Below are 13,645 nucleotides of genomic sequence, written 5' to 3'. Positions count from 1 at the left end.
AGAGAAGTGTACTCTTTGTTAGAGGCGCGTGACCTGAAAGCTCGCTACACTTTGTTTTCCTCCGGTATTGAACACAGATTATCCCGTTTTAAATTTGATCTATTATTTACGTAAAAAAATACCTAAAGTTGTATTACGAAGTAGTTTGAAATGTTTGGACAAAGCTTACAGGTAACTTATGAGATATTTTGTAGTCACGTTGCGCGAGTTGGAACCGGTGTTTTTCTGGATTAAACGCGCCAAACAAATGGACATTTTGGATGTATATCGACGGAATTAATCGAACAAAAGGACCATTTGTGATGTTTATGGGACATATTGGAGTGCCAACAGAAGAAGCTTGTCAAAGGTAAGGCATGAATTATATCTTTATTTCTGCGTTTTGTGTCGTGCCTGGAGGGTTGAAATAGGATTGTCTGTGTTTATTTGCTGGGGTGCTATCCTCAGATAATAGCATCATTTGCTTTCGCCGTAAAGCCTTTTTGAAATCTGACACATTGGCTGGATTCACAACAAGTGTAGCTTTAATTTGGTGTATTGCATGTGTGATTTCATGAAAGTTACATTTTATAGTAATTTATTTGAATTTGGCGCTCTGCATTTTCACTGGATGTTGGCCGGTATGACGCTAGTCCCACATATCCCAGATAGGTTAATATTTAATAATTTTTGCCCTCCGAATTCATATTCGTCATATAAATAGGCCTTTTTAATTTTGTCTGGCTTGTCATTCCAAATGAAATGGAATATTTTTTGTTCATATAATTTAAAAAGCAAGTCACTAGGTTTAGGCAAAACCATAAGCAAATAGGTAAACTGTGATATGACTAAATTGTTAATCAGGGTGGTTTTTCCACAAATAGACAGGTATTTTCCTTTCTATGGTAGCAAGATCTTATCTATTTTTGCTAACTTTCTATAAAAATTTATTGAAGTGAGATCATTTCTTTCTTTTGGGATTTGTATACCGAATATGTCCACATCTCCGTCAGACCATTTAATTGGTAAACTACACAGTAATGTAAAATGTGCTTTTTTTTGTGATCCAATACGTAATATGGTACACTTATCATAATTTGGTTTTAACTCAGTGAGGATACCAAAAGTATCTAGATCCTCTATAAGGCCGTGGAGAGATTCTAATTGTGGTTTTAAAAGAAAACATGAATCATCAGCGTACAATGACACCTTAGTTTTTAAGGCACGGATTTCTAATCCCTTAATATTATTGTTTGATCTAGTTTTAACAGCTAACATTTCAATGGCAATAAAAATAGATATGCAGATAGTGGACAACCTTGTTTTACTCCTCTAGATAGTTTAAAACTTTCTGAGATGTAGCCATTATTTACTTTTTAACACTTAGGGTTACTATACATAACTTTAACCCATTTTATAAGAGATTCCCCAAAATGGAAATATTCTAGGCATTTGTATATAAACTCCAGTCGTACTTTATCAAAAGCATTTTCAAAATCAGCTATGAAAACCAGGCCTGGTGTCCCCGATATTTCATAGTATTCTATTGTTTCCAGTACTTGTCTTATATTATCTCCAATGTATCGTCAATGTAAAAAACCTGCCTGATGAGGATGAATAATATCTGACAATAATTTTTTTATTCTACGCACTAAGCATTTTGCTACGATTTTTGCATCACAATACTGAAGTGTAAGAGGTCTCCCATTTTTTAAATGGACTGGATCTTTATATATACCACTTGGGTCCTGTTTCAGTAATATTGATATCAGACCTTCGTGTTGCGTGTCTGATAATCTACCATTTATATAGGAGTGGTAAAAAATTGCTAATAATGGTCCACTGAGTAAATCAAAAAAAGTTTTGTATACTTCCACTGGTATGCCATCCAACCCTGGAGTTTTCCCAGCCTTAAAGGCTTTAATTGCATCACAAAATTCCTCCTCTGAAAGTTCCTGAAAGTTCCTCCCCTTCACATGAGTCTTTCTGTACAGATGTTAATTTTACATTATTATTAGGAAAAAAATCCATACAATTAGTTTCAGTTAGTGGAGATGGAGGAGACTGAAGAGAAAACATATTCTTAAAGTACTTTACTTCCTCTTTCAAAATATCATTCGGTGAATCATGCGTGACTCCATCATTTGTAACAAGTTTCAATAAAACCTTTTTTGTAGCATTTCTATGTTGAAGATTGAAAAATAATTTGGTGCATTTTTCCCCATATTCCATTCAGTTTGCTTTATTTTTATAATATGTTACACTGCATCTTTCTTGAATAAGTTCCTCCATTTCTTTTTGTTTTTCCTCTAACTTATTATGTGCCTCTATGGTACAGTTTTATTTGCTGTCTAACTGTACGGTTAGTCCTTCAATTTCCTTTGTTAATATGGACTCTTGATCTAAATTGCTTTTGTTTTATAGAAGAAAACTGATTTGCATGGCCTCTAAAGGCACATTTAAAGTGTCCCATACAATAAGGGGATCTGCTGTACCTATGTTATGTCCGAAAAGTCAGTTATAAATTATTCTTTCCTAGTTCTAAACAATTTATCATCTAGTAGGCTTTGATAAAATGTCCAATATCCTCGCCCATGTGGAAATTCTGTAAGAGTAATATATATGCCAATTATGTGATGATCCGACCGCATTCTGTCCCCTATCAACACTTTTTAAACTATTGGTGCCAGAGAGAATGGCGTAAGAAAGCATTCAAGACGACTAGCTTGATTAAGCCTCCGCCATGTATATCTCACTAGGTCAGGGTATTTGAGTCTCCATATATTCACTAATTCCAATATATCCATGACATTCATGATTTCCTTAAGTGCCTGAGAGTGATAGTTGTAGTGTGATTTCCTTTCAGGTCCATAGAGGTATTTAAGACCGTATTGAAATCTCCCACCATAATAATAGAGTCTAGTGTTGCTTGTAGAGATGATAAATTCTTATATATATTTTCAAAGAAGCTTTGATCACATATTTAAAATAATCCATCTACCTTGATGATCTGTTTGGACAATTTGCACATTTGGATCAAAATGACTTTTAATTAAAACCATCACCCCTTTTGAATTTCTTTTCCCATGGGAGAAATATATTTCGCCCCCAGTCCCTTTTCCACAAACTTCATCTAAAATTGTTGAATGAGTTTCCTGTAAACAATAGATATTATATTCCTTCTCTTTTAGCCAGGCAAATACTGATCGGCTTTTCTTATTATCTGCTAAGCCATTACAGTTGTAACTGGCTATACTTATTTCACCACATACCATGATACACAACTTTCAATTCTATTTATCAAAATATATGTTTGTAAATGTACCATTAAAAAGTATCATGATGATTGAGTGTCTATATAGCTGTACCATGATATTTGCATTGCTACTAAGTAAACCTCTGTCACGACTTCCGGCCGAAGTCGGCTCCTCTCCTTGTCCGGGCGCGTTCGGCGATCAACGTCACCGGCTTTCTAGCCATCGCCGTTTCATATGTCCATTTGTTTTGTCTTGTTCCATACACACCTGGTTTTCATTCCTCAATCAATCTACATGTATTTAGTCCTCTGTTCCCCGTCATGTCTTTGTGTGTAATTGTTCATTGCAAATGGTGTATGTTCACGCGTGATACTTGTATAGTTTATGTTCCGTGTTTTGGGGCACTTATGTCATTTTTTGTGCCTATTGTTGAATGGAATAAAAGTGCTCTCCTGCACCTGACTTCGCCTCCCGTACACAGCTTTTACAGAATTACACACCCAATGATGGAGTCAGCAGGAGCAGGTACCCCGGTTAGAGGAGTTGAGGAGCGCGTCCAGGAACATTCAGCTATGTTAAATCATCTTGGTGCCATGATGGAGACAGGAGGTCTCCCCAGTGCCTCGACCAGCGCAACCGGGGTTCCCTCTACCCGGGGATACGCCTCTCACTTCCCAGGGAGTATGATGGGACGGCAGCACAGTGCCAGGGATTCCTATTACAACTGGACCTCTACCTGGCCACTGTGCACCCAGCTCCCACGGGAAGGGAGAAAGTTTCTGCCCTCGTCTCATGCCTCTCAGGAAGAGCTCTGGAGTGGGCAAACGCCGTGTGGGGAGAAGGAGACCCGGTGTTGGACCACTTCGAGGAGTTCACCCGTCGCTTCCGGGCCTTCTTCGACCATCCGCACCGAGGGTAGAGCGGCGGGGGAACGGCTCTTCCATTTAAGGCAGGGGACGAGGAGCGCCCAAGATTTTGCCCTGGAATTTCAGACCTTGGCCGCCGGAGCAGGCTGGTATGACAGTGCCCTCATCGACTACTATCGGTGCAGCCTGTGTGAGGACGTCCGACGTGAGCTGGCCTGCAGGGATGCCACCATCTCTTTTGATCAACTGGTGGATTTGTCCATCCGGTTGGATAACCTGCTGGTCACCCGCGGACGTCCAGAGGGGGCTCTGTCGGTGCCATCTTCCAGCACCCCCACTCCGGTGGCCATGGAGTTGGGAGGGGCTACTCGTAGGGAGACTGGAGGAGCCATCACGTGCACCATCTGTGGCCGCAGAGGGCACACTGCCGGTCAGTGCCCTGTTGATTCCTCTGGGAGTCGAGGCAACAGGCAGGGCACTCTGGCGTCACCCCAGGTGAGTTCGCACCACACTCATCCAGAGTCCTCTGTTGATCATCTGTTTGTATCTGTTTGTTTCCCTGATTTTCCCCCGCATTCCCAGCATATTGCGCTCGTCGATTCAGGCACAGTTGGGAATTTTATCGACAGAGCGTTAGCCCTTAGTTTAGGGATCCCCATTATTCCTGTAGTTAGACCTTTCCTGGTTCACGCTCTGGATAGTCGACCATTCGGATCCGGTCTAATCAGGGAAGCCACCATCTCCCTGACCATGGAGACGCAGGGGGGTCACGAGGAGAAATTCAGTCTCTTTCTCATTGACTGTCCTACATTTCCCGTGGTACTAGGCCTTCCCTGGTTAGCTCCTCATAACCCCACTATTTCCTGGCAACAGAGGGCTCTCACGGGGTGGTCGCGAGAGTGCTCGGGGAGGTGTGTAGGGGTTTCCGTTGGTGCTACCACGGTGGAAAGTCCAGACCAGGTCTCCACCATGCGCATCCCCCCAGAATATGCCGATTTGGCTCTCGCCTTCTGTAAAAAGAAGGCGACTCAATTACCACCTCATCGACGTGGGGATTGTGCGATAAATCTCCTGGCAGACGCTGTGCTTCCCAGGAGTCATGTGTACCCCCTGTCGCAAGCGGAGATGGTGGCTATGGAGACATATGTTTCTGAATCCCTGCGTCAGGGGTACATTCGGTCCTCCACTTCACCCGCCTCCTCAAGTTTCTTTTTTGTGAAGAAGAAGGATGGAGGTCTACGCTCGTGCATTGACTATGGAGGTCTCAATCAAATCACGGTGAGGTACAGTTACCCACTACTTCTTATCGCCACGGCGATTGAGTCAATGCATGTGGCGCGCTTCTTCACAAAACTGGATCTCAGGAGTGCGTAATACCTGGTTCGTATCCGGGAGGGAGACGAGTGGAAGACAGCGTTTAGTACCACCTCAGGGCATTATGAGTACTTAGTCATGCCGTATGGGTTGATGAATGCTCCATCAGTTTTCCAATCCTTTGTAGACGATATTTTCAGGGACATGCACGGGCAGGGTGTAGTGGTGTATATCGGTGACATTCTGATATACTCCGCTACACGTGCCGAGCATGTGTCCTTGGTACGCAGGGTACCTGGACGACTGTTGGAGCATGACCTCTATGTCAAGGCTGAGAAATGCCTGTTCTTTCAGCAGGCCATCTCCTTCCTAGGGTATCGCATTTCCACATCAGGGGTGAAGATGGAGAGTGACCGCATTGCAGCCATGCGTAATTGGCCGACTCCCACCACGGTAAAGGAGGTGCAGTGATTTTTAGGGTTTGCCAATTACTACCGGAGATTTATCCAGGGTTTTGGCCAGGTGGCTGCTCCCATTACCTCACTGCTGAAGGGGGGTCCCGTACGGTTGCAGTGGTCGGCTGAGGCGGACAGGGCTTTTGGGCAGCTAAGAGCTCTGCTTACTTCAAAACTCCGCCCCTGTGCTTTCTTCTCGAAGAAGCTCAGCCCAGCGGAGCGCAACTATGATGTGGGGGACCGGTAGCTGTTGGCTGTGGTTAAAGCGTTGAAGGCGTGGAGACATTGGCTTGAGGGGGCTAAACACCCTTTCCTCATCTGGACTGACCACCGCAACCTGGAGTACATCCGGGCAGCGAGGAGACTGAATCCTCGTCAGGCAAGGTGGGCAATGTTCTTTACCCGTTTTGTGTTTACCTTGTCCTATAGACCAGGTTCCCAGAATACGAAGGCAGACACACTGTCCCGGCTGTATGAAACAGAGGAGCGGCCCATGGATCAGACTCCCATACTCCCGGCTTCTTGCCTGGTAGCGCCGGTCGTGTGGGAGTTGGATGTGGACATTGAGCAGGTGTTGCATACAGAACCTGCTCCCCTTCAGTGTCCGGTAGGGCGTATGTACGTTCCGTCTGCTGTCCGTGACCAGTTGATCTATTGGGCCCACACGTCACCCTCCTCTGGTTATCCGGGGATCGGTCGGATGGTGCGCTGTCTAACTGGGAAGTACTGGTGGCCCACCTTGGCTAAGGACGTCAGAATCTATGTTTCCTCCTGCTCGGTGTGTGCCCAGTGTAAGGCTCCGAGACACCTGCCCAGAGGTAAGCTACACCCCTTACCCATTCCACAACGACCTTGGTCACACCTGTCTGTGGATTTTTTAACTGATCTACCGCTTTCACAGGGAAACACTACGATCCTGGTCGTTGTGGATCGTTTCTCTAAGTCCTATCGTCTCCTTCCTATGCCCGGTCTTCCTACTGCCCTACAGACTGCGGAAGCCCTGTTCACTCACGTCTTTCGGCATTAACGGGTGCTTGAGGATATAGTGTCTGATCGGGGTGCCCAGTTCACGTCTAGAGTCTGGAAGGCGTTCATGGAACGTCTGGGTTTTCACCCCGAGAGTAACGGGCAGGTAGAGAGAGTCAACCAGGATGTGGACAGGTTTCTGCGGTCCTATTGCCAGGACCGGCCGGGGGAGTTGCCGGCGTTCGTGCCTTGGGCCGATATGGCACAGAACTCGCTTCGCCACTCCTCCACTAACCTCTCCCCCTTTCAGTGTGTATTGGGGTACCAGCCGGTTCTGGCGCCGTGGCATCAGGGTCAGACCGAGGCTCCTGCGGTGGACGACTGGTTCAGGCGCGAGGAGGAGACATGGGAGGCCGCCCGTGTATACCTCCAGCGAGCCGCGCTTCGCCAGAAAACCAGCGCGAACCGTCACCGCAGTGAGACCCCAGTGTTCGCACCGGGGGACTGGGTCTGGCTCTCGATCCGAAACCTGATGGAGGTCAAATGTACACCTTTTCCCTGAAACACCCACAACATGGTCCCCTGTATTGACCATTTTCCCAAGCATCTCCATGCAGTCAGACTTTTGATTTTGTGCCACCAGGGCCACAATAATATACCCCCTCTCTGAATGTCCGAGTGTGACCCTCTCCCCATGGGTTACTGCAGCTAGTGTTTCAAGCACTGCTACTGCCTGGGTGGGGGCGCCCCACCGGAATCCCCAAGGTCATCAATGTTCTCATTAGCTGCTTTGAGAATTTCCTTGTGTAGTATGCTCTCCCTTTAGGGGGCTTTGGCTTTGCAGGATCAACCCTGCCAAGCAGGCTCAGAATCTTGAGGGGGCAGTGCTGCTCTAAGTCTCTGACCGCATTTTGGCTGCATACTGACTGCTTACAGCAGGCCCATAAAACAGTTTGGAACTACTCCTTAGTATCTGGGTCATTCAGGTGGGTGTCTAGGGTATAGGGTTGTTGACAGTTCCATCAATATAGGACAATAAATAAATTAAATGTATAATTTATTTTAAACACTGTTCCACCATGATAGGACAAGAAATAAAAAAAAATAAAAAGACGTATAATTCATTATAAAAAGTATATCCATCATCTGAACAACATTGAAAGCTCTCTCACACCCCCGCTCACAGCAATACATTGGTTCTGGGATATGCAACCATTTCCTTTCTCACTCAACGCCACTTTCCCAAACATAAAAAACACACACCACACCATCCACACATACTGTGCCTTCTGTTTACTGAGTTTTTTTCTTCACCATGTTGAATTAGTGCTTTTGTGTTCCAATTAGTTATATTTGAAGATATATAGAAAAGCTATATTTTTTATTGTATTATTACAATCCATAACCAGGCTAGAAATGTGTTTCATTATTTTCCTCGTCTATAAGAACTTTGTAATTTTTAAAATAGCCATGGAGTAGTCTGTGACTCTGAACAAGTGGTTATCAATATATAGTTTATCGACGACGAGAGCCACTCGTTTCCCTTTTAATCTGTTTTCCTTGAAAATTGGATACAGAACTTTACGCTGTTCTGCAATTTCCTTCGGGAACTGGTCATTCATGCCAATTTTAGTCACAGCAAGTCTTTTACCCAGGCTTTTAACCATTATTTTATCTTTAAATGAAGCAAATTTGGCAACGATTGGGCGTTCATACCTCTGCCCTCTCTGTCCAAAGCGGTGTACACATTCGAGTTGGATTTTGTAGATAGCTTCGCGTGAAATCTTCGCGTGGTACTCTCTAACTACAGATTCAGGAACTTCTCCTTCTTTCTTTTGGATACCTGTAAGTACCAGATTCTCTCTCATGGATCTAGTCTGATGTCCAGTAAGGCTTCCCTCAGAACGGTGTTCTCCTTTTTAAGTTCATTCACTTCGGTTTCAATCTAATTGACTGTCACTTTTAGCTTGTTTGTTTCCTTCTCCAATGTCACAGCTTTTTCATCACTCATCTCGAGGCTTGCCTTCAACTCTTTTATATCCTTACTGACTAATTCAAGTATACCCAGTTTGTCATTTATTGATTTTAACAGATCGGTTTCGACCTTTACCATTGGTAAAAATGTGGTGAAAATATTAAATTGTCTGTGTCTGTAGAGGAGTCACATTTTCGTTTTGAAATCGGTTCCCTTGTCTTACGCTCCGTCATGTTTGGGTGTTAATTGTTTTCGTGATATTTGTCGATAAATTTCTCTAGTCTTAAGATTTGTTTTGTGTTATTATCCAGATTGAAGGTTATCATCACCAGATTGTGTAGTGCTAATAATTAGTCTAACTTGCCGATATTGAATATTACGTTTTTATCTTAAGGTGCTCCACATAACTACGTTCAGTCCGCCATCACCTGTCTCAGTGCCGCCCTCAGGAGGATTCTCAGGAGAACAAATTTCCTGATGTAAGGATTGGAGAGAAGGAGGAGTGTCCAAAGTGGAGTATATCTACTTGGGATGGTGAGAACATGTTTTTTGTCTGAACTACAGCTGTAACGACCCTTTGGGAAGAATTTAACTTGGTTAAAGCTTCTCTAGTGTCCGTGAGTTATTTACTCTGAACAATTAGAACCTAACAGGTTAAATACGGGGTACTTAATGTAACCCTTAGCTAACTGTAACACACACACCTCACCTTTCCCAGGATCCTCCTGCTCACTAGCTCTACCTCCTGGTCTTCTAACCTCAGAGTATGTGACATCTTCTTCACGTTCGGCTACTCCTATGGTTACAGAGAGATGAAGAAAGAGATGGTTCCTTTTTTTCACATATTTTATACATATTGCACCCCATGTGTGATTATATTGTTTCCTTAAAACCAACCTCATGGTGATTACCTCCTATTAGAATTGTACCATTCTAGTTCCTCTCTAAGAATCCACTATCTCAACATTCTGTTAGAATTGTACCATTCTAGTTTCTCTCTAAGAATCCACTATCTCAACATTCTGTTAGAATTGTACCATTCTAGTTTCTCTCTCACAATCCACGATCTCAACATTCTGTTTGAATTGTACCATTCTAGTTTCTCTCACAATCCACGATCTCAACATTCTGTTAGAATTGTACCATTCTAGTTTCTCTCACAATCCACGATCTCAACATTCTGTTAGAATTGTACCATTCTAGTTCCTCTCTAAGAATCCACTATCTCAACATTCTGTTAGAATTGTACCATTCTAGTTCCTCTCTCACAATGTACGATCTCAACATTCTGTTAGAATTGTACCATTCTAGTTCCTCTCTAAGAATCCACTATTTCAACATTCTGTTAGAATTGTACCATTCTAGTTTCTCTCACAATCCACTATCTCCACATTCTGTTAGAATTGTACCATTCTAGTTTCTCTCACAATCCACTATCTCAACATTCTGTTAGAATTGTACCATTCTAGTTTCTCTCACAATCCACTATCTCCACATTCTGTTAGAATTGTACCATTCTAGTTCCTCTCTCACAATCCACTATCTCAACATTCTGTTAGAATTATACCATTCTAGTCCTCTCTCACAATCCACTATCTCAACATTCTGTTAGAATTGTACCATTCTAGATTCTCTCACAATCCACTATCTCAACATTCTGTTAGAATTGTACCATTCTAGTTTCTCTCTCACAATCCACTATCTCAACATTCTGTTAGAATTGTACCATTCTAGTTTCTCTCTCACAATCCACTATCTCAACATTCTGTTAGAATTGTACCATTCTAGTTCCTCTCTCACAATCCACTATCAACGTTCTGTTAGAATTATACCATTCTAGTTCCTCTCTCACAATCCTCTATCTCAACATTCTGTTAGAATTGTACCATTCTAGTTTCTCTCTCACAATCCACTATCTCAACATTCTGTTAGAATTATACCATTCTAGTTCCTCTCTCACAATCCACTATCTCAACATTCTGTTAGAATTGTACCATTCTAGTTTCTCTCTCACAATCCACTATCTCAACATTCTGTTAGAATTGTACCATTCTAGTTCCTCTCTAAGAATCCACTATCTCAACATTATTTTAGAAATGTATCGGTCTACACAGAACAAAAATATAAATTCAACATGTAAAGTGTTGGTCCCATGTTTCATGAGCTGAAATAAAAGATCCCACATATGTTCCATACACACAAAAAGCTTATTGATATCAAATGTTGTGCAAAAAATTACATCGCTGTTAGTGAGCATTTCTACTTTGCAAAGATAATCCATCCACCTGACAGGTGTGGCATATCAAGAAGCAGATTAAAAAGCATGATGATTACACAAGTGCAGGGGACAATAAAAGGCCACTCTAAAATGTGCAGTTTTGTCACCCATCACAATGCCACAGATGTATTGTGGGAGCATGCAATTGGAATTCTGACTGCAGGAATGACACCAGAGCTGTTGCCAGAGAATTCAATGTTTTAGAGAATTTTGCAACTGGACTCACAACCGCAGATGTATGGCGTTGTGTGGGCAAGCAGTTGGGCAAGCAGTGGGGCAAGCAGTTTGCTGATGTCAACATTGTGAACAGAGTGCCCCATGTTGGTGGAGGAGTTATGGTATGAGCAGGAATAAGCTACGGACAATGAACACAATTATATTTTATCGATTAGCCATTTGAATGTACAAAAATACCGTAACGAGATCCTGAGGCCCATTGTGAGAGACATTTTTTTTTAGGTATCTGTGACAAACAGATGCATATCTGCATTCCCAGTCATGTGAAATCCATAGATTCGAGCCTAATGAATTTATTTACATTGACTGATTTCCTCATATTAACTGTAACTCAGTAAACTCTTTTAAAGTGTTGCATGTTGCATTTATATGTTTGTTCAGTATACTTCCTCTCTCACAATCAACTATATCAACATTCTTTTAGAAATATACCAGTATACTTCCTCTCTCACAATCCACTATCTCAACATTCTATTAGAATTGCACCATTCTAGTTCCTCTTTCACAATCCGCTATCTCAACATTCTATTAGAAAGATACCGTTCTAATTCCTCTCTCACAATCCGCTATCTCAATATTATTTGAGAAATATACCATTCTAGTACCTCTCTTACAATCCACTATATCAACATTCTGTTAGAATTGTACCATTCTAGTACCTCTCTCACAATCCACTATCTCAACATTCTGTTAGAATTGTACCATTCTAGTTCCTCTCTCACAATCAACTATCTCAATATTATTTTAGAAATATACCATTCTAGTACCTCTCTTACAATCCACTATATCAACATTCTTTCCATTGAGCTCTACTAGGTTACAGTCCCTTGACTGGAAGGTCCAACATGCAAATCACTTTATTAGCTGTTAGGGTAACTAACCAAATAATACAATGTCTAATATACTAATTCAACATATCTGAAGAAAAGCGGACATTGTTTTGAGAAATGAGGAAACACTATCGGCCATAAACCAAATGTTACAGGTTGATGCTCTGTCTGTCTGTCTGTCTGTCTGTCTGTCTGTCTGTCTGTCTGTCTGTCTGTCTGTCTGTCTGTCTGTCTGTCTGTCTGTCTGTCTGTCTGTCTGTCTGTCTGTCTGTCTGTCTGTCTGTCTGTCTGTCTGTCTGTCTGTCTGTCTGTCTGTCTGTCTGGAAGTTGGTTGACAGTGTAAAATCCAACAGATACGTCCAGAGTGTGACGAGTAACAATTCATTTAGATGGAACTGTCATATTCTCATGCCCTTTATATTGCACTAATACTGTACATATCCTTCAAATAGGATTCTATATGGAGAATCATTGTTGAGGCCGTGTGGAATGTATTCAAAAGGAAATGAACATGTCTGAAAGTCATAAATAAAACACAAACATTGCACAATACAACATTTTGCTATAGTACATTCTAAAAGAGATGCCCAGTGTCTCATACAATACCACATGTTAAACATATAGTACTAATTCATATTAATAAGTACAGTTACAAATACACTTCAGAAAAGCTCATATTGATCCCAACCAAGATACTGTCTTCTTTTCCCTATAGCCCCTGGGTTTACACAGTGTTCGTGACACAACCACACAGTAAATCATCATCACTATAATTATAACCAGTTGATAGTCTATACAGCCTTCTTCTGTTACTAAGTCCTTGTTGAATTATGACATCTCCACCCTCGCCCCACAAAGTGATGAAATGTTGTGTTGTAAACTTATGCTTGAAAACTAATAAAGCAATATAAATGAGCGGGAACTCACCATTAGAAACTTCACTTTCTGCTCCAGTATCTTGGTTCTGATGCCGAGTGAATGTAACATCGGAGTAGATGATTTCACCAGACATTATTACTGCTCTAAGTTCTCTTTCAGAGTGGAGACCAGAAGAGGAAGAAGGCCCTCAACACACACACTCACTCATTTAAATCCCATAAACACTCACACACTCACACACTCAACTACACACACACTAGCAGTACACAAACACAACTGTTACGGAATGTTATGCAAATAACATTCAGACACACACACACAAACATGTACGCATGAATGCCCGCACACACACTCACCCGTCCCAGGAGAATGATGAGGAACTGCAGTGGGGTAGGGAGGTGCAATAAAAAAATCATATTCAGTTCCTATTTACCGCTGGGCTTCATTTGAATATGTTGTAAACTAGCAACCCTGTCATTGATCTGTATTACTGATATCATTTTTAAAGGCAGTACCAAGACAGTTGACTTGTCATCGTCATTCAAACATGGCCTGTAGAATTTACTGTAGGTAGGATTCTAGCTAGCTGTAATTATATAGCGATATAAA

The 13,645-nt window shown here is 42.1% G+C and overlaps 1 protein-coding gene across 1 annotated transcript in view; it reads right to left on the bottom strand.

The window, feature by feature from the left end:
- LOC120030476 (asialoglycoprotein receptor 1-like) overlaps window positions 1-13,178 on the bottom strand; it is a 36,188-nt gene extending 23,010 nt beyond the window's left edge. The window contains exons 1-2 of the mRNA XM_038975889.1: window positions 13,085-13,178; window positions 9,522-9,608 (exon numbers count right to left, since the gene is read on the bottom strand). Coding sequence (XP_038831817.1) covers window positions 9,522-9,608; window positions 13,085-13,169 — 172 coding nt within the window. The 5' untranslated portion in view covers window positions 13,170-13,178. The remainder of the gene's footprint in view (window positions 1-9,521; window positions 9,609-13,084) is intronic.
- Between the last annotated feature and the right edge of the window lie 467 nt (window positions 13,179-13,645).

Source organism: Salvelinus namaycush, chromosome 36, assembly GCF_016432855.1.
Source record: "Salvelinus namaycush isolate Seneca chromosome 36, SaNama_1.0, whole genome shotgun sequence".
NCBI classification, from domain to species: domain Eukaryota; kingdom Metazoa; phylum Chordata; class Actinopteri; order Salmoniformes; family Salmonidae; genus Salvelinus; species Salvelinus namaycush.
Note: the sequence above shows the minus strand (reverse complement) of the source record. Positions and strands in the feature narration are given on the sequence as shown.